This window comes from Apteryx mantelli, chromosome 31 (assembly GCF_036417845.1).
Source record: "Apteryx mantelli isolate bAptMan1 chromosome 31, bAptMan1.hap1, whole genome shotgun sequence".
Lineage (NCBI taxonomy): Eukaryota > Metazoa > Chordata > Aves > Apterygiformes > Apterygidae > Apteryx > Apteryx mantelli.
In genome coordinates, this window is record NC_090008.1 from 1902286 (window position 1) to 1922183 (window position 19898).

A 19898-nucleotide genomic window follows, 5' to 3' on the forward strand; every position below is an offset into this window, starting at 1 on the left:
GGCGGGGGGCTCGCCATCGGCACGGCACCCGCCCGGCGCCGCCCGGAGCTTTGCCTCCTCGGAAAAGCTGGGATGAGGGACGGCGGCAGCGAAGCGATGCATCGCTCACCTGGCTCCGCCGGGCTCCCTGTGGGGCGATGCCGGTGCCCGGAGCGCTGCCCGTGAGACGGGGCGGCGTGGCCAAGGCACCGGCAGGCCGGGACCCGTCGGCAGCCGCGGGGACTCGCTCCAAAATGCCCGGAGCGGGGTGGCACAGATGGCCTGTGGGGCCGGGCGGAGGAGCCGGGAGGTTCGCGGCGCCCCGCGGGCGGGCGAGGGGCGACTCCCTGCCGGCACAGACGCCTCTCGCCTCCGAAACAGGAACCAGGCTCTCGTTAGCGGCTCCGCTGATGAGCGATGGCTTCCTGAATTGCAGCCCCTAACCTGATTAAGCCGGTGGCTTGGCATAGCCTCTTCCTCCCCAGGCCCGGATCTCATTCCCGGCTTTAATGAGGAAAAATCGGCCGCCTTTGCGGGCTCGGGAAGCGAGAAGCATCGTAGGGACCCAACCGAGTTGCCGTCGGCGGTCTGGGGCTTAACCCCACGGCGAATCCCGGCTGCCCGGAGCCGACCGCGGTTAGCGCAGGTGGATTTGGCCCGCCGCAGGGTTTCGTGGTGACCTTGGGAGCGGGTCGCGAGGAGCTCGCCTGCGCGGGGGCTCCCCCCCTCCCGGAACGGCACGCGGCTCCGCTGGAACGTTTTGCAGGGGGAGAAACCTCAAACCGCTGGGACGGTTCCCCCCCACCCTGCCTCCCCTCTCCTAGATCTCATAGAAATCTTTCCCGGGGGGAAAAAAACCGCTTTGGCTCCGAGGAGGATCTGCCCTTGGAGAGCAAACAAAGAGCAGATTGTGCAAGGCGGCGGGTGACGCCGGGCCGGGACCCCGCGGTGCCCAACGCCTGCCGCCCCGCGGACCCCTCTTAAACCAGCCTCTGGCATAAACGAGCATCCAGCCCCTTTTCTGCTGGAAACGCTGGCACCCGGAGCGGGGACCCCGTCTGCCCCGCGTCCTTCCCGCAGGGGAAAACGAGAGGAATCCTGTTGCTTCGAACGTTTTCTCCCGCGGGGATCCGCCCCGGCAGACCAAGGGCCTTCAGCCCCCTTTTAATCGGGGGGGTTAAACAGAAGCGATCTCAGGGCGCAGCGGGGCAAACGGGGCTGGTTTCGGCTCGGGTGGGCCACTCGGCACGGCCGGGGGACGCAGCCGTGCCCTGCGGAGCTCCCGGCGCGGCAGCTCCCGGCCTGCCCCGGCGGCGCTCGCTGCCTCGAGCGTTTTTCAGACTCGCGCCCGTCATTTCGGCTGCCTGGATCCCGTTAACGCTTAAGCGTCGGGGCCCCGCGGAGCCGTTCGCCGCGGCTCTCCCGGCGCGCGAGGAGGGCGGCGCAGCCGGGCCGGGGCGCCCCGCGCCTCTGCCAGCTCCTTATTTTGCTAAATCCATGCCCTTCGGGAGTGGCAGATTCCTCCCCTGCTGCTGGCAGCTGGGATGGGAGGAAGCCGCCGGAGCACTCCCAAAATGAAGCTGGGGGCCTCTCGCGTGCCCGAGCCAGCTCAGGCTGCGCAAGGCGCTGCAGGGAGCAGCCAGGACGGGGCCGCTCCGGGCACCGTCCCCGCTCTGCTCCCTGCAGGAAACGTTTTTCCCCTCCTGTTTGCGCCTCTCTCCGGGCATGTTCCTGCCCCGTGCTGCGGCGCTGGATCCCCTGCTGCCGAGGCCGCGTGAGCCCCGGCGCTATACATAGCCGTCACGCGCCCACCTGCCCCGGCTCCGTCCCGCTGCCGGCTCAATGGCCTCAGTGTGCGGCCGAACAACTGCGGCGGGCCGGGGGCGGCGGGCTGGCGTGGCTTCGCGGCCACGGCTGTCTCGCTTCGGGCCAGGAGCGAGCCGAGAGGCGGCCGCGTCAAAGCCCGGCTCTCGGCTGCCCCGGAGAAACCCCGGCGCGGTGCCGCGAGGGTTTCGCAGCCCGTTGCTGTGGGCTGCGGACGCTCGGGAGAGGGGAGCTGGGTGCAGGATGGGTAACGAAACGAAGCCGCAGAGACACCGCAAAACCGAGCCGGGGGCAGGACGCCGCCGTCGCCGGGCTCCTGACTCGGCGCCGTCTTTCGTGTCGGCCTCCGCTGCCGCTCGCAAACCGATTTCCTTCGCGCGCCGCAAAGGAAAGCGAGGGCGAGCGCAGCCCGCGGGCGCAGCTCCCCGCTCTGCCCCGTGTCTCCATACGAGCCCGGCGGCCGGTCCCTCTTTATCCGCCCGCTCCGTGCGGAGGAAAGCTCGCAGCCCGCGCGGTGCCGGCCCGCTCGCCATGCTCCTCGCTGCAGCTCAGGCCGCTGGGGCTGCGGCGGCGGAAGCTGCGGATCCGAGAAGTGCAAAGCGGCGAGGACAAAGTCCCCTAACGGCTCCGGCGGGGAGACGGCGGGTGCCCAACGGCTGCACTTTACCCTGCTTAACGTGCAGGGTTGCAGCGTTACAGGTGCTGGCGCCGCGTCCGTGCAAAGAGGCGACGGAGCCGGGAGCTAGGAGCGACCGCTTTAAGCGACGGCTCTCCGAAAGCTTTTGCATTTTTGCATCCCGGCTGCGAGCAGCCCAGAAGAGCCTTGCTGATAGCAGAGGGCTCTCGAAGCGCTTGGGCGATCGCAGCCTCCAGTGCCACCGGGCTTCTTGCTGCAAAACGAAGCCGCACCGGGGTGGCCTTAATGCCACCGAGCTCTTGCGCTCGCAGCTCTCGGCAGCGTCTCCTGGCTTCGACGGCAGGGCTGGGTCCTCCCGCGAAGCTTAATCTATCCCAGCCGTAGCGCTTGGCCGGAGGCTGCGCTCGGCGCTGCCAGTTTGCTGGGATTTTATTTAATAGCAGTTTTGGCGATGCTCTTTCCCCGTTAAAGCCCCAGCTCCGAGTCGCGTGAGTCCAAGCAAAACCCGTGGGGTTCGGGACGGGACTCGGAGCATCGGGGCGCGGGCGAGCCGGCGCGATGACTCACGCTCAGCTGCGCGTCCTCGGGCCGGCGCAGGGTGCGGCCGCCGCGGGGCTTTGCCGTGCCCCCGCGCAGCCCGCTGCTCCGGCGCTCGCCTGCCCCTTCCTTCCTGCCGCGCGCGTGTGCCGGGGGGGAGCGCGGCGCTGCACCCTGGCGCGATGCTGCCGAAGCGGCTCTTGCAGGCCGGGGCAGAGCCGGAGCCCCGGTTTTCAGGGCAGAGGAGCGAACGCGCGGCGTGCGTGTCCCGACTAGCGCGCGGCGCTGCTTTTGCAACCTGCCTCTGGCTCCGCTGCTGCGGTGCAAAGAGCTCCGGGGCCGTGATTTCCCTTGCATCCGCCACGCGGGGACGAGGGAGCAGACGGCGAGGCCGAAGCCTCCCGAGCGGCCTCGTTTGCAGAGCGATGCTGCGCGAGGGGAGAAACCCCTGGTGCGGGCGGGGGTCCATCCCCGGAGCGGCGATGCGGGATAAACCGTGCTTCGGAGGGATGCGCTCAGCCTCGCTGCCGTCCCAGCGGGGACACCTCTGCCCTGCCGTCCCCGTTTGGGGACGCGGCGCGGCCGAGCGCTCGCTGGGCCGGCGGTGACTCACGCCGGCAGCCCGAAGCGGGCGAACGGGGCCGCCGGCGCGGGCGGCGCTGCCTCCCCTCCGATGCGTGCAAACAAGGCGCCGGCCTTGTGGCCATGTAAATACCTCGGCTGCCTTTATCTGCTCGGGCTCGGCTCCGCCGGCTGGGAGAGCGAACGCTTTTGTTCCCTGCGAGATGGGTGGCAGCTGGATCCAACAATTCCCCCTTTGTTTCTTAGGCAAATTTGGCCGGCCGGCAGCTTTGCGTACCCAGATTTATGGAAAACGGGGTGAGCTGCGTCTTCACTGCTGCTCTGGGCAGGAAAGGGGAGACCTTGAGCTTGCTTTGCCCTTTCTCGGGTCGTCGCCGCCTTCTCCCGACCCTGCCCCGGCTGCACCAGCCCGTTTCTTGCAGCGGGTCGGAGCGACGCTCCTCGCGCTCGGCACAGCCGGGACGGCGGTACCTGTAAGCCACGGTTCGGAGCAGCCTCCTCTTTGCTTTCCGGGACCTTGCACGGGACAGCTTTGCATCCGGAGACGGCCGCCAGCCCCCGGGACACGCATGTGCAAAGGGTCGAAAGGAGCAAAGCGCCGACATTTGCATGGGGGCAGCGCGTTCCCGGCTGCCAGGCCCGCGTCCACAGGCCGGGATTTGCATGCCTGCTTTTCCTCGGCCGCTCCCTGCCAGGGTGGCCGCGGCGGCAGCTGCTGCCGAGTCCCGGCGAAACGCGAGCGTCCGGCTGCCTCCCCCCGCCCCGGCGCTCCGGGTCCCAAGGACGTGATTAATACGGGTGACTCAGCTCCCTTTTTTTTAAGCCACGTTTATAGTCCCTACCCGCGACGTGTCGAATCCCGGCAGGAAAAGCTGCGAAGCTGCACTTTTATCTTCCTCTTGCTCCGCACCACGGCACACGACCATGGAGGATCGATCCTGCCCCTTGTCCTGCAAAAGCGCCACCTGGGCCCGGAGAGCCGCGGCGGCTCCAAGCGCCCTGCCCCAGGGAGCTGACTCGCTCCCTCCGGAGCTGGCGAAACCCCCTTTTCCAGCTCGGACCCCTCCATGGGGAATATCTGTGGCGGATTGCCGGCAGCGCGTGGCCGCTGCGCTGGACGCTCATACGTGCCTGCAGCTCCCATCCTGGCAATGGGGTTTGGGAAGAGACAGGGATGACCCTGGTTTTGGGAACAACAGGCCAGGCAGCTCCCAGCACCGGCCGCAACGTCCCTCCTTTGCCGGCGTCACACTGTCGGGTCCGGTTTTGTCCTTCTGGCTCGCAGCGATGGAGCCGTTCTGGTTCATCTTCGGCACGCGAGCAAAAGACCGGATCCCAATTTCGGGCGGGCGAACCTCGGCTCTTAAGAGATGCCAAGTGGCTGTTTGCGCTGCGCCGGGCGGCCCGGGGGGGCCGAGCGTGCCGGGAGCGTGCGGCACGGCTCCTCCGGCCGGCGCCGGCCCCGGGACGGCGCTTTGCCGCAGCCGGCCGCGCTGGCTGGGTGGGGGCCGTTTCCCCGCGGCCTTGGGCACCGTCTGGCGCGGGTTTTGGTGCCCCGGCAGGATGCTGGCTCCGTGCAGATGTTCCCCTCGCCGGCTATTTACAGCTCCCCTGCTAGGAGACCGGCTGATGTTTATCCTGGTGATTTGGCAAAGGCGCTGCCGAGCGCAGCGGCACGGATGAGTCAGGAGCTGGGAGAAGCTGCTTTGCCACATTCCCATTGCCCCACCGCCGAGGTTTTCCCAGCCCGCCTTTCCTCCTGCAGTCGCTGCCTCTTGTCCTGGGGGGAACCCGGGCCCGCGAGCACCCACAGGAAAGCCCCGCTGTCGGAGCCACGCTGGGACCGGGGACAATTCCTGGTGCTGGGAATGACCCCCGGTGCCAGAGGCAGCACGGTGCAGAGCAGCGAGCCCAAGCCGGGGCGGTGCAGGGCTCCTCCTCGCAAACGTATCCGTGCCAAACCTTGGCGCTGCGCCTTTCCCTGCCTCAGTTTCCCAACCCGTACGCGTTTCCTAAGGCTTTCCCGGCACAGCCGTCCCCCTGGCACGCGACCAGGTTGCATCGGAGCGGGCTGCTGCATTTTTTTTTGGCTCGCTGGCAGCAAGGCGAGAAACCGCAGTCGCTGGGGGGGGGTTGCGGACAAGCGAAAAGGCTTTAAACGGGACCGCGGGAGCCAGCGCGAGCCCGCGAGCTCCCGGGGAGCTCGGCCCAGCTTGGCGCTTTGTCTGGGGTGGAGTTTGGAGCCGGCAGCTCGGAGGCGGCGGCGGAGGGCAACGCCCGGCTCTCCCGCTGCCTCCGTGCCCGCGCCTTGGTCCCCTTCCAGTTTGCAAAGCTCGGCGTTGCCCAAGCCGCGACACGCCGGCCGGCAGCCGCCCGCCGGGGCAGCCCCGTCGTGCCGCGGCGGCTCCCGACGACGCGCCGGCAGCGGGTGAGGCTGAGCAGGTCCAACTTTCCATTAACGTTTGGATTTTCTGGCAGCGCCACCACAATTTTCTTTCTTTTTTTTTTCTTTCCTTCCCCCCCCCCCCTTCCTGCTTTTAAAAGCTAAAAATAAAACGTCTTGAGGCCCCTTTTTCCCTCCACGTTTTCTCTCGAGACGGTTGTTCCTCGAGGGTTTTGCGCCGCAGCAGCGGGTCAGGCTCTCGGCTTCGAAACGCGCTTCCTTGCCTGCCTGCCTCTCGGTGCCCGAGGCCGAATCCTGCGCCTTTCCTTGCTCCCAAACTGGCGGCCGCTCCAGCCTGGGTGGCAGGGATCAAACCCCGGCTCCTCGCGCCGCTGCCGGCTCCGGTGGCGCTTGCGGCGAGCGCGGGGGCTCGGGAGCCGCTGGCATTTTTGTGCCGTGAGTCACTGGCACGGGAGGAGGAGCGGGTTGCGCGGGAGCGCCGGGGCTGGCAGGCGCCTGCCGGGCTCCAGTGCGGGAGACCAGGGCTGCCTTCCTCGGAAAGAAATGTGGGAGTATCCATCTTTCCCGAAAAGGAGCATAAAGAGGGTCTGGCCGGGGTGGCCGGCTTGTCCCGGGGTTTCCCATTCCTGCGGCCCGGAGGCGGCAGGGCCTCCGTGGCCTCGGCCGCCCCGCGGACGCAGCGTGGCCTTGGCCCGTCTCGCTGCCGGGATTCCCTGGCTGGGCATGGATCCCACCCCGCTCCGGGGCTTGATCCTGCTGCTCTCCTGCCGCCTGGGCCAAGCGGGCCACCAACACCCCCCCCCCCCCGGCCAGTATTTTTACCCGTGATCTCACGGCTTGGGCACTCGCTGCCCGTCCCGGGAACGCGCACCGAGCCGGCGGCCGGGGTTGCCGAAAGCGGGGCGGGCTCCCGGCTACGGCAGAGCCTCCTCTTTTTATAGGGCCCCCCCAAAATAGCGTCGGGTTGCGTTTGGGTGGTTTTGAGCCGGATAAAATTCCCCGGCTCCAGCAGGTTTGGGGCTATCCGGGAGCAGCCTTGATCTGCTGCTGCTGCTGGAGGGCTTGGAAAAGCTGCGCAACCCCCCCCGGCCAGGGGAAACTGAGGCACGAGGTGGGGAGGCGGCGCCGGGGTTGCAGAGCGGCGAGGCCAGGAGAGCTGAAGCAGCGACCGAGTCCGTATCCAGAGGGGCGGCTGAGCCTCTGCGCTCAGCACCGTCTTTGTGCTGCTCCAGCACCTTCGCTGCACCAGCCCCGGCCTCATCCTGCCCGCGAGAGGCCCGCGGGGCTCCGGCAGCCGCGGCGGCGCCGGACTGGCGCGCGCCTGGTGCGCACTGACCTCTAGCGGGTGCAGACGGGCCCCGTGGCGGGACGCGGATCACGCCCGGGCGTCGCGGCCTCCGCCGGCGTTTCCACGCCACGCACGGGTCTGGTTTGCGGCGGCCGAAGCGGCGAGGCTGGGCCGGCTGCGGTGCCCTCGGCGGGTCCATGAACTGGTTGCGGTCTTGCATCTCTTCCCCCGCCGGGGTTAAATGCATCCCCGGTGCTGCGCGCCGTTGTTCGGTCCGGGGTACGGAGCGCCGTTCCCCGCCGCCGGCTGCTCACGGGCGCCGTCTCTGCTGCGTTGCAGGAATGCCAAGAAGGAAGGGGACCTGCTGTCCGCCCAGGCGCGCCTCAAGGACTTGGAGGCCCTGCTCAACTCCAAGGAGGCCGCGCTCTCCACGGCCCTGGGGGAGAAGAGGAACCTGGAGAGCGAAGTGCGGGACCTGCGGGCGCAGGTGGCCAAGGTGAGCGGCAGCAGCCCTTTCCCCCGCCGTTTTGGGGTGCCCCGTCCTCCGCGGCGGCCCCTCTGTGGGATGGACGGAGGGAGGGATCCTGGTTTCCAGCCGGTGCTTCGGGGCTGTGCCCAAAGCCGGACAGCCCCGGCAGGGGGGGCAAAGCCATCTGCCACCGTCCCCGGGACCCAGCAGTGACGGTTCCTCTCACCTCCCCGCAGCTGGAAAGCGCCCTGAGCGAGGCCAAGAAGCAGCTGCAGGATGAGATGCTGCGCCGCGTGGACGCCGAGAACCGGCTCCAGACGCTCAAGGAAGAGCTCGAATTCCAGAAGAACATCTACAGCGAGGTGAGCGGGGCTCAGGCGGCCAGCCGCGCGGGGCTGCCACGGGCTGCTCCGGTTCCTGTGGTTATCGGAGCGGTGCTTGCTCTGCGCAGGGCTCTCTCCAGCCCGCGGGAAGCACACATGGAGCGACCGCTAGTGGCTCTGCTCACGCCTCCGTGCAGAAGGCCCATCCCATGCGCCAGCTCAGGCTGACCCTCTCGTGCATCACGGCCCCCCGGCCTGATCGCGTCTCCCAGGCTGACACCGTGTCCCCTGTCCTGCCCCCAGGAGCTGCGGGAGACCAAGCGCCGCCACGAGACCCGCCTGGTGGAGATCGACAACGGGCGGCAGCGGGAGTTCGAGAGCAAGCTGTCCGAGGCCCTGCAGGAGCTGCGCAGCCAGCATGAGGCCCAGATTAAGCTTTACAAGGACGAACTGGAGAAGACCTACGGTGCTAAGGTGAGGGGCAGCCGCGTGCCGGGTTCCTCCTCGCACACAGCCCCTTGCTGGGGCTCTGCTCTCCGTTTTCCCCCTCTGCACCTTGGGGTGCCGGTGGGCAAGGGGACTGGGGATGCGCAGGAGCGGGACGCTAACGGGCCTCGTCTCTGCCCTCCAGCTGGAGAACGCCAAGCAGTCGGCCGAGAGGAACAGCAACATGGTGGGGGCCGCCCACGAGGAGCTGCAGCAGACCCGCATCCGCATCGACAACCTCTCCTCCGAACTCAGCCACCTGCAGAAGCAGGTAAGCCGGGGCCGTGGGCTTTCCTGCGAGCCAATCCCTTCCCGGGGACGCCCCCGGATGGAGCAGCCTCCCTCACCTCCCTTCTCGCACAGTTGGCTGCCAAGGAGGCGAAGCTGCACGACTTGGAGGACGCTCTGGCCAGGGAGCGGGAGACCAGCCGGCGCCTGCTCTCCGACAAGGAGCGGGAGATGGCCGAGATGCGGGCGCGCATGCAGCAGCAGTTGGACGAGTACCAGGAGCTGCTGGACATCAAGCTGGCCCTCGACATGGAGATCAACGCCTACCGCAAGCTGCTGGAGGGCGAGGAGGAGAGGTGAGTGGGGGCACTGCCCAGGTCCCCCGACGGGCTGTGCGGGTCCCAGCTCTCTCATCCTCACCAGCTCCATCTCGCCTTCTCCCCCTGCCCAGGCTGAGGCTGTCTCCCAGCCCCTCTTCCCAAAAAGGAGGATCCCGTGGCCATGGGATCCACTTCTCCACCCCGGGCTCCTCCAAGAAGAGGAAGCTCGAGGACAGCGAGAGCCGGACCAGCTTCTCCCATCACGCTCGAACGAGCGGGCGTGTCGGCGTGGAGGAGGTGGACTTGGAGGGCAGATTCGTCCGTCTCAGGAACAAGTCCAACGAGGTGCGTTTACCTCCAGGGAGGATCCCCAGGGCCTGCTGGATCCCCAGTGGTGTAATTCAGCCCCACTTCACCTCGTGGGCGGGAGGCAAACTGGGACGAGCTGGGGAGGAACAGGGAGGTCTCAAGGTTGCTGCTTTCCCTCTTGCAGGACCAGGCGATGGGGACCTGGCAGATCAAGCGGCAGAATGGAGACGATCCCCCCATCACCTACCGCTTCCCCCCAAAGTTCACCTTGAAGGCTGGCCAAATAGTCACGGTGAGTCACCACCCAGCAAAGGTCCCGCTGGGCTCCTGGGGTGGATCAGCCAAGACCCCAATCCCAGCCCGGCCATTGGTCTTGGGAGCACTCAGAGGTGATGTGGAGTAAGGGATACGATTGCTCGGGTTGGAGCCAGGCAGGAGGCTCCTTGGCACATGGCCCTGCCGGGGGCCTGACCCATATCACCAGGATCTGTCCTGCAACATCACCGTTCTCTGTGCTTTTCTCCATAGATCTGGGCCTCGGGGGCTGGAGCGACCCACAGCCCCCCCAGCGACCTGGTGTGGAAATCCCAGAGCAGCTGGGGCTCTGGGGAGAGCCTGCGGACCGCCCTGATCAACTCCAACGGCGAGGTGAGGCCCTGCCGGGCCGCGCGGGGCTGGGATGCACCGTGGCACGGGAAGGGGAGCCGGGTGGCACAGCCCAGCGAGGCGGCGAAGCAGCACGGTCCTCTGACCCCTCTCCTGTCCTCTCCAGGAGGTGGCCATGCGGAAGCTGGTCCGCACCGTGATCATCAACGACGAAGACGAGGATGATGAGGATGACGAAGTCAGCATCCACCACCGCCATCACCATGTGAGTACCGCGCTTGGGAAAGCACTGGGCCCGGGGGGTCGGTCACAGGGATGCCAGATTCAAGCTCCAACTGGGCACTTCTGGCCCATTCTGCTGCTTGGATCAGGGTGGGAGGCAGCTCAGCACCATGCAGAATCAAACCTATGGGAGAAGGCACCTGGAAGGGTGCTCTGGAAACAACCACATGGAAGAAGCCAGCAGACCTCCGGCACCCGGAAAAGATCCCTGCTCACCAAGAGGGCTCTACAGACCTTGCTGGTGGTGGGGGCAAGCTGAAAGCATCTCCAACCCAGAAGGACCTTGACCTGCTGCATGAAGAGATGGAGGAGCTGGGAGGGAGGCTGAGCCCAGAGCTGGAGGACAGGATGGTGGAAAACTGATGGAAGATGCTTCCCAATGGCAGCTGCTCCAACCTCTCTGCTTCACCAGGGCTCTGGAAGAGATCCAGAGGTGACTTTGTCCTTCCACTCAGCCCATCGCTCCCCTCGCTGAGCTGAAATATGCCCGGGAACGGCAGCGCGCAGAGAACAGGCAGCGTGCCAGAAACGGAGCTGTGGCCGCTTCTCCCCGCATCAAAGCAAACATCCCTGGCTGCAGCGATGGGAGCCCCCACCAGCCCGTCCCTGGGGGCGGAGATATGTGTCCCACACAGGAGACACCTGCAGGAATCCTGCACGGAGAGCTGCTGTCTCCATGACCGTGCGCCTTGATGCTGCTGAAAAATCTGCCAGATGCAGCTCCCGGGGGCTTTGCGTAGCGGGAGCTGGACGTGAGGTCCATGATCAGCTTCCCTTCTAATTGCTCTGGATCCGAAGAGCCGTGCCAAGACGGATATTGATTATCTCTAGATGAACGAGCCAGGCTCCCGCAGGCCAGCGCTGCCCATTTGTCAGGGGGTTGAATCCTTTCCAAGAGCGAGTTTCCCCTCGGGAAGCAGTCAGCCAACACGGGCTGCGCCCTTCAGAGGAGATAAGGAAGAGGATGCTCTTAGCTGAAGATGGGCACGGATAAAAACTCTGCAGAGCAGCGGGAAGAGCCCGCTTGGGTCACGGCTGGTGCTGCCACGGTCCTCGGGGCGGGACGCTCAAGCCGGAAGACGCTCGGGCAGGTACTCAAGGCCCTTTTTATCTGTGTTTCCCCCCGTTTAGGCCAGCTGCAGCGGCTCTGGCGACCCCGGCGAATACAACCTGCGCTCGCGCACGGTTGTCTGCGGCACGTGCGGCCAGCCGGCCGAGAAGTCAGGAAGCCAGAACGCCGGCATTGGCGCCATGTCCTCGGGATCGTCCACCTCCAGCGTGACTGTCACCCGCAGCTACCGCAGCGTCGGCGGCTCCGGAGGCGGCAGCAGCAGCCTGGGGGAAAACCTGGTCACCAGGTCCTACATCCTGGGGAGCTCCAGCCCCCGTAGGCAGGTTAGTGCCGTTTCCAGACCCTGCTGAGCCTTGGGCACGGACTCTTCTTGCTCTGGTAGGTCTTTTTTTCCTGGTCTTGCATCGTACGAGCCAACGCTGCAGGTGTCTCTTCTCTCTCCGTCTTTTCCTCCTCTTGTCATCTTGCCCTGGGCATCTGCTGGCATGCACGAGGTCTATAAGCTCTATATGCTCACGTCCCTCGCTACAAGGAGATGAGCTGGGACACTGGAGCAAGCGGAGACGATCGGCTAAGCCGGCTCCGGCGAGGCCCCCGTCTCCCAGCAGCGGGGCAGGGAGGGGACGAAGCCGCACGGGCACTTTGAGTCCCGCCTTTGGCGTTTCCCCCGCTCCCAGCCGAGCCCACGGCTCGGACTCGGACACCTCGTCCCCGCGGGCTCGTCCCGCTCGAACGCGGCTCGTAGCGTCAGACGCAGGGCAGCGTCTGGGGACAGTTTCCCCTCGCTGGCCCGGCACTGTGCCACCGTCAGCAAGTGCTCGGCGGCACCGACAGCCCCGTGCCGGGGTATCCGTCATCCTCCATGGTTACCGATCCAGTGCGGCAAATGCACCATGGCCAAGCGTTATTAATGGTGGTAACATGAATATTTCAGCGCTTGGCATTCGCTATCAGATTAGCGCTCTTCTCGTCAATATTATTACCCTCATATATTACCGCTAATTCTCATATTTCTGACTTCAGTGCTATAAATATCCCGGCTGGAGCCGGAGCACAGCGTGCCGCCGGGGCCAGGCGGGACGGGAGCCAGGGCTGCACGTGGTCCCGGTGCTCGGTGGTGGAGCGCGAGGCTGCCGAGAGCACGGCGGGTGCCCTGGGTCCCCGCTTGGCCGCTGCTGCCTGTCGCCACCGCCGCAGCGGGAGCAAGCGGATAGTAACGCTGCATTTTTCTTCTTTTTTCCTCTCTTTCCTTCCAGGCTCAGGCTCCGCAAAACTGCAGCATCATGTAACTCCGTGGCGCCATTCCCATGTTTCCTGGCCGTCTCGAGCTAGTTTTTCCCAAAGCAAAATAATTTTTTTTTTCCTTTAAAAAAAGTCAAAAACCGAGGTTGGGTTTTTTTTTTTCTATAGCAGGAATTTTATATATATATATATAAAAAATGCTAAAAATGCTTTGTTTTTTTTTGTAAAGAAAAAAATCTATTTCTATAAAAAAAAAACAACAAAAAAAGCTTTTCAGCTTCAAACTTTTTTTAAAACTTCAGCCAAAGACACCGAGGAATTGTTTACCGAGCAGCAATGCAGCAACAGATCGTAGTTTAATAGCTCCGTAGATGATATCTTTTTTTGCCAAAGCTTTTTATATAGGACTAGGAGAAGTAAAGCCATCCTCAGCGGTGCCGAGCCCCCGCCGACATAACCCAGGGAGTCACCCCGGCCGTGCTCGCGGGCACGTGCCTTGGAGGGTCGTTGTCTCAAGGAGAGCAAAGGGCCTTTGCAACCCTTTTTTGGGGGGATTTGGACCTAAATTCCTTCTTTTTTTGTGGGGTTCTTTTATTTTTAGCTTTTTTTCCTTCCCCTGCAGGGCCGGCTCAGGGGGCTCGTGGCCCCCCGCGGCCGCGTGGGCATTACCTCGCTGCCGTCCGCCTGCGCTTGCTCCGCTCCGTGCCGCCGGCGGGAAGGCCGGTAGCTCGCTCCATGTATTCCCAGGCAGAGGGACGTCTTTCCCCCCTTTTTTTCTTTTTTTAAGCAGCCAAGTTGTGCCTTAAGGAAGGTGCGGAGAGGCTGAGGGTGCCGCCCCGGGAGCCGCGGTCCGGCAGCGTCTCACCCAGCGAGGCATCAAGGTTAGAGCGAGCGGAAATCCCGGGAAGCTTCCCCGGGCCCTGGGACCAGCCGGGAGCCCGCGGCAGAGCAGCGCGGGCTGCGGGTGCCTCCGGCCCGGCGCCCCGTCCTCCGCGGTGGTTTTGCTTCTCCTTTTCCCGGCTGCCGTGGGTCCGGCTCCCATCCGGCGGCAGGAGCCCGGGAGCTCAGTTCAGGGGCAGGACGAGGGTGCTTAGTCCAGGACAGGTTTGCTAGGAAAGAGCATTTTGGGATCGAGGGAAGGGGTTTTGGGGGCCCTGCACAGGCAGCTCCCCCCACACACACCCCCCGCGAGGGCCCATCCGGCCATCAGTGGAGATTTCAGCTTTTTTGGGGGGGAAGCTCGCAACAGCCCCCCGCCGCCTCCAGCTCTGCCCCGGGGGGGCAGCGTGAGCCTCCCGGCGTCGGCGTCCCCCCCCTCTGCCTCCCGCTCCGAAGCGTCGCCTCCGCCGGCGGGGACCTCCGCGCGGCCGGATCCGGCGAGCCTGCGCACCGCTCCGCGCGCCGCGAAGCTTCTGTATTTACCGCCTGTATTTCCTCCCCGAATCAATACAGCCAGAACCCTTCCCACCCCGTGTGCTGTCGTGCTTGGGGGGCTTCGCTGCCGGGGTCCTCGCAGCCCGGCGCCCCGGGGGGGGGAAGCGCCGCGGCCCCCTGCGCCCCCCTTTGCTCGGCTGCCAGGGCCGGATGCTGCAAGCCGGGGCGGCCGGTGTCTCGGTGGGGCCAGTAGCTGGGAGGGTGCAATTTTTTGGGGGGGGGTTCAATGATTTTTCCCCCCTGCCAAGGTTTCTGGGGATGGGTGGGAGGGCTGGGGGCTCCGTGCCAGGCTGCGCCAGAGCGGCGGGAGGAGAAGGAGCCCCTTAAAGCCGGCTGCGCCTAATCGGCTTTGCCGGGTGCCGTGCCGGGACGCCGCGATGTGAGGCACCGGCTCGCCGGCGGCCGGGGCGCAGGCACGGCCAGGTAGGTGCCCGGGCTGCCCGGTGCGAGGACACCTTCTGCTCCAGCGCCTCCAGGTGCAAGCAGGGCTGGGAGCGGGCAGGGGGCTCCGGGGTCCCTCCCGCGGATTTGGGCGCCCCCGCGGCGCGCACGGCACCCGCTCTGCCTTTTGCACCAGCGTCTCGCCCCCACGGGGGTTAATGCAGCACCGGGGGGGGTCCGGGGCTCTCGCCCCTCGCGGGGTTCGGTGCCGGCACCACCCCGCGCCCCGTTTGCCCCCGGGCCAGCGGGTGTATCGAGCACGCCGGCCTCGCGAGCCTGCCACCCCGGCGGGGACGCAGCGCGCTCGGAGCTGCAAACGCTGCGGCCGAGCAGCCCCCGGGCCTTTGCTCCGCGGCCCTGAGCCGGGAACGCAGGCGTCCGGCTCCTGCTCCCGGCCCCGGCACGGCACAGCCCCCAAAAGTCACAGGTTTGCGCCCAAAATAGCAGGGCGTTTAACAGGGGGAAAAGCCAACAGTGCTGCTGGGACCTCGTGCTGCCGCCCGGGCGTGTTTGGGAGGAAAAATGATGTCAGGAGGCCATCCGAAATGTCACGCTGGGTCCCCGAGCCGAGCATGGGACCCTGCTCACCCCGCTGCTGCTGCCCTTTGCCACCCTGCCCCGGTGCCACGCGCCGGCGGGGACCTTGCACAAGAGCACATGTGACACCGCTCCGGCCCAGTGCACTAAATCCGGGCCGGGTTTTGCCGCTGCCCCTGCAGCCCCCACGGGGCTGAGCCCTGCCAGGCTGCGGCCTGGCAGCTGGAGAGGGTGAAAACCAGGCCTGGAACGCAGCGTGGTGACCCAGCCTCGCTCACTCGTGCACCGAGCGCCAAGGCCTCTGCGGAGACGCGCTGGAGCGCGCGGCCGGGTTTGGCACACCGGGGTATGAACAAAATCTGACCTGTTGGGGGCAACAGCCAGTCTGTGGGGGCCCGGAGCAAACGCCGCGACGGGGACAGAGCCGGGACTGAACCTGCCGGCTGGGGCCAGTGTGGTCGGGACGGGGCGTCGCAGAGCGGGCGCTTGGGGCCCCGCCAGCCCCCCGCGTGCCCCGGGGGATTAAGGTCAGGCTGCCCCGCTAATCCCACGGGTGGTTAAATCGGGAGCTTGTGCCCGCTGCAGCCCCGCTCGCACCCCCCAGCTCCGCAGCCAGTCGGGCACACGGTGCTGCCTGTCCCGGGGCGGCCGCAGGGTCGGGGGAGAGCCGGGAGCGCAGGACGCCGGGGTCCTGTGCCCCGGGGGCAGGAGGGGTCCGGGGTCCGGCTCTGCCTCCTCGCGCCAGGCTTTGGCTAATTCTCCGGCGGCCCGGGAGCGGGCAGGCACGAGGCACAAGCTCCTTACGGCACCGGGCGAAGGCTGGTGGCCTCCCCGGTCCCGTGGGAACGGGGCAGTGCTGGGCCGGGGGGGGGGGGGCGCCCGGACACCTGGGTCCGCTCCATGCCGTTTCCCGGGCTGGGTTGTGCAAGTTCCCCCTGCTCCGCGGCCTCGTGGCGCCCTTCCCTTTCTGCCGGATCCGGCCGTGCCCGGAGCTGCCCCGCTCCCCGCGCACCCAGCTGCATTTCTCCCCCTCCATCGTTGCTGCCGGCAGGGCTCGGCTGGAAGCCCAAAAGCCCGAACGCCGGCAAAGGGACAGGGCAGAGGCCGTGCGGGGAAGGCGGTTGCAGAGGGTGGAAGCGGCTGGGCGATGTGGCGGGGGGGGGAAACCCCCCGTGCTGGGATTTGGGGGGACACTGCGGCGAGCCGTGCGGAGCGGCAGCGACTTCTCCTTTCGCTCTGAGCTGCCCCGGGGTGCTGAGCGGAAGCGGCCACGACGGCAGCCTGACTCCTCGGAAGTGGGACCCAGCCAGGCCGGGGATTCCTCCGCGAGGGGGTTTCGAGGGGGGAAGTGGTTTGGTGAGCACCGAAACGGAGGCAGCCTGGAGCCGGGGAGCGCCGGGGGCTGCGAGCTGCAGGGCTCTGGGCACGCAGGTGCGCGTGTGCATGCCCGTGCCTGGGTGCACGTGCGTGTGTGCACGCCTGTGCACGTGCGTGTGCATGCTTGAGCCCAGCCGCAGGCATGCGTGTGTGCACGCCTGTGCACATCCGTGTGTGCACGTGTGTGCATGCCGGAGCCTGCCTGCAGACATGCATGTGTGCACATGCCTGTGCACATCCGTGTGCGCACGTGTGTGTGTGCCGGAGCCTGCCTGCAGGCCTGCGCGTGTGCACACGCCTGTGCACGCGTGCACATCCATGTGTGCCTGTGCACGAGCGCATCTGAGCCGGTCTGCAGGCATGCACGCGTGTGCACGTCTGCTCACGCCTGCACACGCGTGTCCATGGCCGGTGCATGTGCTCGCGTGCCGGCGCCGGAGCGTGGCTCCGGGTGACGGTGTCCATGCGTGCGTGCGTGCGCGGGTGCGGGTGAAGCCCGCTGGAGCCGGCGCGAGGTGAGCCGTAGCCATGGTGATGTGAGGAGGATCTGGCGGCCCCACAAGGGATGCTGGCCCCGGCAGGCCTCCCCCGCGGCCGCTGTGCTGCTGCTCGGCCAGGTCGGTACCGCCGCCACCCGCGCAGGCACGGCTCCTCGACTGGGGGGGGGTGGTGATGGGGGGGCCGCCCGGGGGGTTTCGGGATGGGGCCGGGGGCCGGGGCGTTTGCTGTAGCGGGGCCGCAGCCGGGGGGGACCCCTCGGATGGCTCCGATGGTCCGGGGCAGCGACGAAGGGGCCGGGCTTCCAGTCCAGGGAGAGCATCCCTGCAACCCCCCCTTGCATCCCCCCCCTTGCATCCCCTCCTCTTTTGCATCGCCCCTTTGCTTTCGCCCCCTTGCAAACTCCCCTTGCAAAGCCCCCCTGCAAGCCTCCAATGCATCTCCCCCCCTTTGCATCCCCCCCTTTGCACCCCCCCCTTTGCATCCCCCCCTTTGCATCCCCCCCCCTTTGCATCCCCCGCTTGCATCCCTCCCTTTTCATCCCCCCATTGCATCCCCCCCCCCCGTTGCATCCCCTTGCATTTCTCCCCTTACAGCCCACTTTGCATCCCCTGCCACGTCCCTGTGCACCCCCTGAATCCCTCCCCTGCAAAACATTGCAAAAACGTTCCCCCCCCCCATATCCTTCCTGCACCCCCTGCTTTGCATCTCCCCCCTTCGCATCCCCTTTTTTTTTGGCCTGGAGCTGATAACATCCCTGTCCTCCCCGCAGCCAAGTGCTGGGAGCTCCCTGCACCGTTGCAGCCCCTGGGGAAACTGAGGCACGGGGAAAGCCCTGCCTGCCCCGCCGCGCTCGCGCAGCCGAGAAATCCCTGCCGACGCGGCCGCCGTCTGGCGCCTGCCCGCCCAGCGCGGCATTCCCGGGGCCCGGCACCGCGGCGGGGAGCAGGGCTGGCGGGAAGGGTTAATCCGCCCTTTGCAAAGCGGCCTCATTTTTACGAGCTCACGTAATATTCCCCGGCTGGGGGGGAAAAGGGCGACGAAGGCAGCTGGGACGGGCGGGATGGGAGAGCGCCGGCAGCACGGGGCCGGGGGGCTGCGACAGGCCCCCCCCGTCCCCAAACCGCCCGGGCCGGGGCAGCACCAGCGCGTCGTCTTGCTGAGCCCGCTGGAGCAGCCTCGGGGCTGCTCTCGGTTCCCCCCTGGCACCGGTGAACGGGCTCCAGGGGCTTTTCCCATCCCTCGCGCCATCCGCCCGGGTGCCCAGTGCCGGAGAGGAGCCGCGTCCTCCTTTCCCGCCCCTCCGGCGGCCCCGGTGGCTCTGGCCCAGGGAGCAACAATGCGGCCGGCGCGAGGCTCCCGGCGGCCCCGTTTCGCAGCCAAGCGGCCGCCGCCGCCGGATCCACCACCGCCTCCGCCGGATCCGCCACCGAGCAGCCCCCGTTTCTGGGCTCGCCGGGAGCTTTCTGCGCCAGCCGGGTAGGGAGGAGGCAATGGGGGGCAGGATGCCGGGACGGGGGGCAGGATGCCGGGATGGAGGGCAGGACGCCTGGGCTCTTTGCTCCAAACCCGGCGATTTCTCCCAGTGCCAGGGAGGGGGGCCCAGGCGTCCGGGCGCCCCATCCCCCTCCCTCTGCTCCCCCCCTGCCAGGCTGCGGTGGGGAGCGCGGGCGAGGCGGGCGCCGGGCCCGCGACCTGCCGGGGCTCGTCCTCCCCCAGCAGGACTTTCTGGTTCACGGAGGCCCCAGCGGCACCGCGGGCTCCTCCCCAGCCGGGGCGGCCACGCGAGGCAGCCGGGAGCGCGGCCGGGCGCTGGGCATGGGCCCACCGAGCCCCACCGCCCACAGCCCCCCGGGGCCGGGTGCCCGCCGGGTGCCGGCGCTCGATGCCTGCGGGTGACCCGGCTCCGTCCTCGGGAGAGGTAACGCCCGGCGCGGCCGGGGATGCCGCTGGGCGCATCGCTCTGCCCATCACCACGGCGTCGGGTCTGCTCCAGGGGCCACGCGGCTGCGGGCTTGCGTCGTACAGGGGGGGCAACCGGGCAGAAAGACCCCAAAAAAAGGTCCGCGGGGCTCTCGGGCAGCGAATGCTTTGCCACCCCCCCCCCCCCCCCCCGGGCAGCCCGCAGCACCCGGCGGTGCCGGCGGCAGCGGCAGCGCCCCACGTGCCGGGGCGGCCCCCGAGCCGGACGCCGGCTTCCCGCTCTCGTTTCCGCTTGCTGCCTCCTCGCCGCTCACCCTCTGCCCTCCGCCTCCGCGCAGCGACGGCGCCGGGGCCCCCCAGGACGGCGGCACCCCCCGGGAGCGCGGTGCCCCCCGCCATGCCCCGCGCCGCCCTCCGCCTGCTCTGCGGCGTGCTGCTGCCCGCCGCCGTCCTCCGCGCCGAGCCGCTGCCCCGCGTCACCTTCGCCGCCGGTGAGTACGGCCGGGGGGGAAAAAAGGGGAAAAAAGGGGGAAAAGGGGGAAAAAAGGAGGAAAAGGGGGGAAAAAAGGGGGGAAAAAGCTAATAGTGGTGAAAGGGGAAAGGGAAGCACAGGGACCAGCTGCTTTGCACGGAGACGGATTCAGCTTCGGGGTGCATCCGCATCCCCTCCGCCGGCGCCGAGCATCCGGCTTCGGGTGCTGCCGGGTGAACGGAGCCGGGGCGCAGGCCCGGAGCATCCCGCTGGCGTGCGAGGCCGGGTTTCCTAAGGGCTGGTGCTAATTAAAGGGTGGCAATGGAAGGGGTTTGGGGACACCGAGGCTGGGGCGCCTGGGATCGGCTGGCTGCCACCCCGGCGGGGGCCCGGCACAGCCCCGGCCGCCACTTCCCCTTCCCGCCCGCCGCAGTTCGGAGAATTGCAGAAGCTCCTTTGCCTTTTGCTTGCGTCGCGGCCGGTTTCGGCGGTGGGGGGGAAACGGGGGGCCGCATCCTCCCCGCCGGCATGGTGCACCGGCTGGCGAGGTCCCGCTTGGATCGAAAGCACCCGTGGATGGAGGGGGGGGGGGGGGTTCAGCCTCCTTTTTGGCGCTGCCAGGGGACCC

General features: G+C 67.4%; 1 protein-coding gene across 2 annotated transcripts in view; it reads left to right on the forward strand.

Annotated features, from left to right (window-relative positions):
• The window catches only part of LMNA (lamin A/C), a 33406-nt gene extending 20604 nt beyond the window's left edge, over window positions 1-12802 (forward strand). For both annotated transcript variants that reach the window (XM_067313195.1, XM_013952100.2), the window contains exons 3-13: window positions 7591-7747; window positions 7957-8082; window positions 8347-8517; window positions 8675-8800; window positions 8893-9113; window positions 9209-9422; window positions 9571-9678; window positions 9915-10034; window positions 10159-10257; window positions 11406-11669; window positions 12603-12802. In XM_067313195.1, the coding sequence (XP_067169296.1) occupies window positions 8002-8082; window positions 8347-8517; window positions 8675-8800; window positions 8893-9113; window positions 9209-9422; window positions 9571-9678; window positions 9915-10034; window positions 10159-10257; window positions 11406-11669; window positions 12603-12635 (1437 nt within the window). In that variant the 5' untranslated portion in view covers window positions 7591-7747; window positions 7957-8001 and the 3' untranslated portion in view covers window positions 12636-12802. The remainder of the gene's footprint in view (window positions 1-7590; window positions 7748-7956; window positions 8083-8346; window positions 8518-8674; window positions 8801-8892; window positions 9114-9208; window positions 9423-9570; window positions 9679-9914; window positions 10035-10158; window positions 10258-11405; window positions 11670-12602) is intronic.
• The last annotated feature ends 7096 nt before the right edge of the window (window positions 12803-19898 follow it).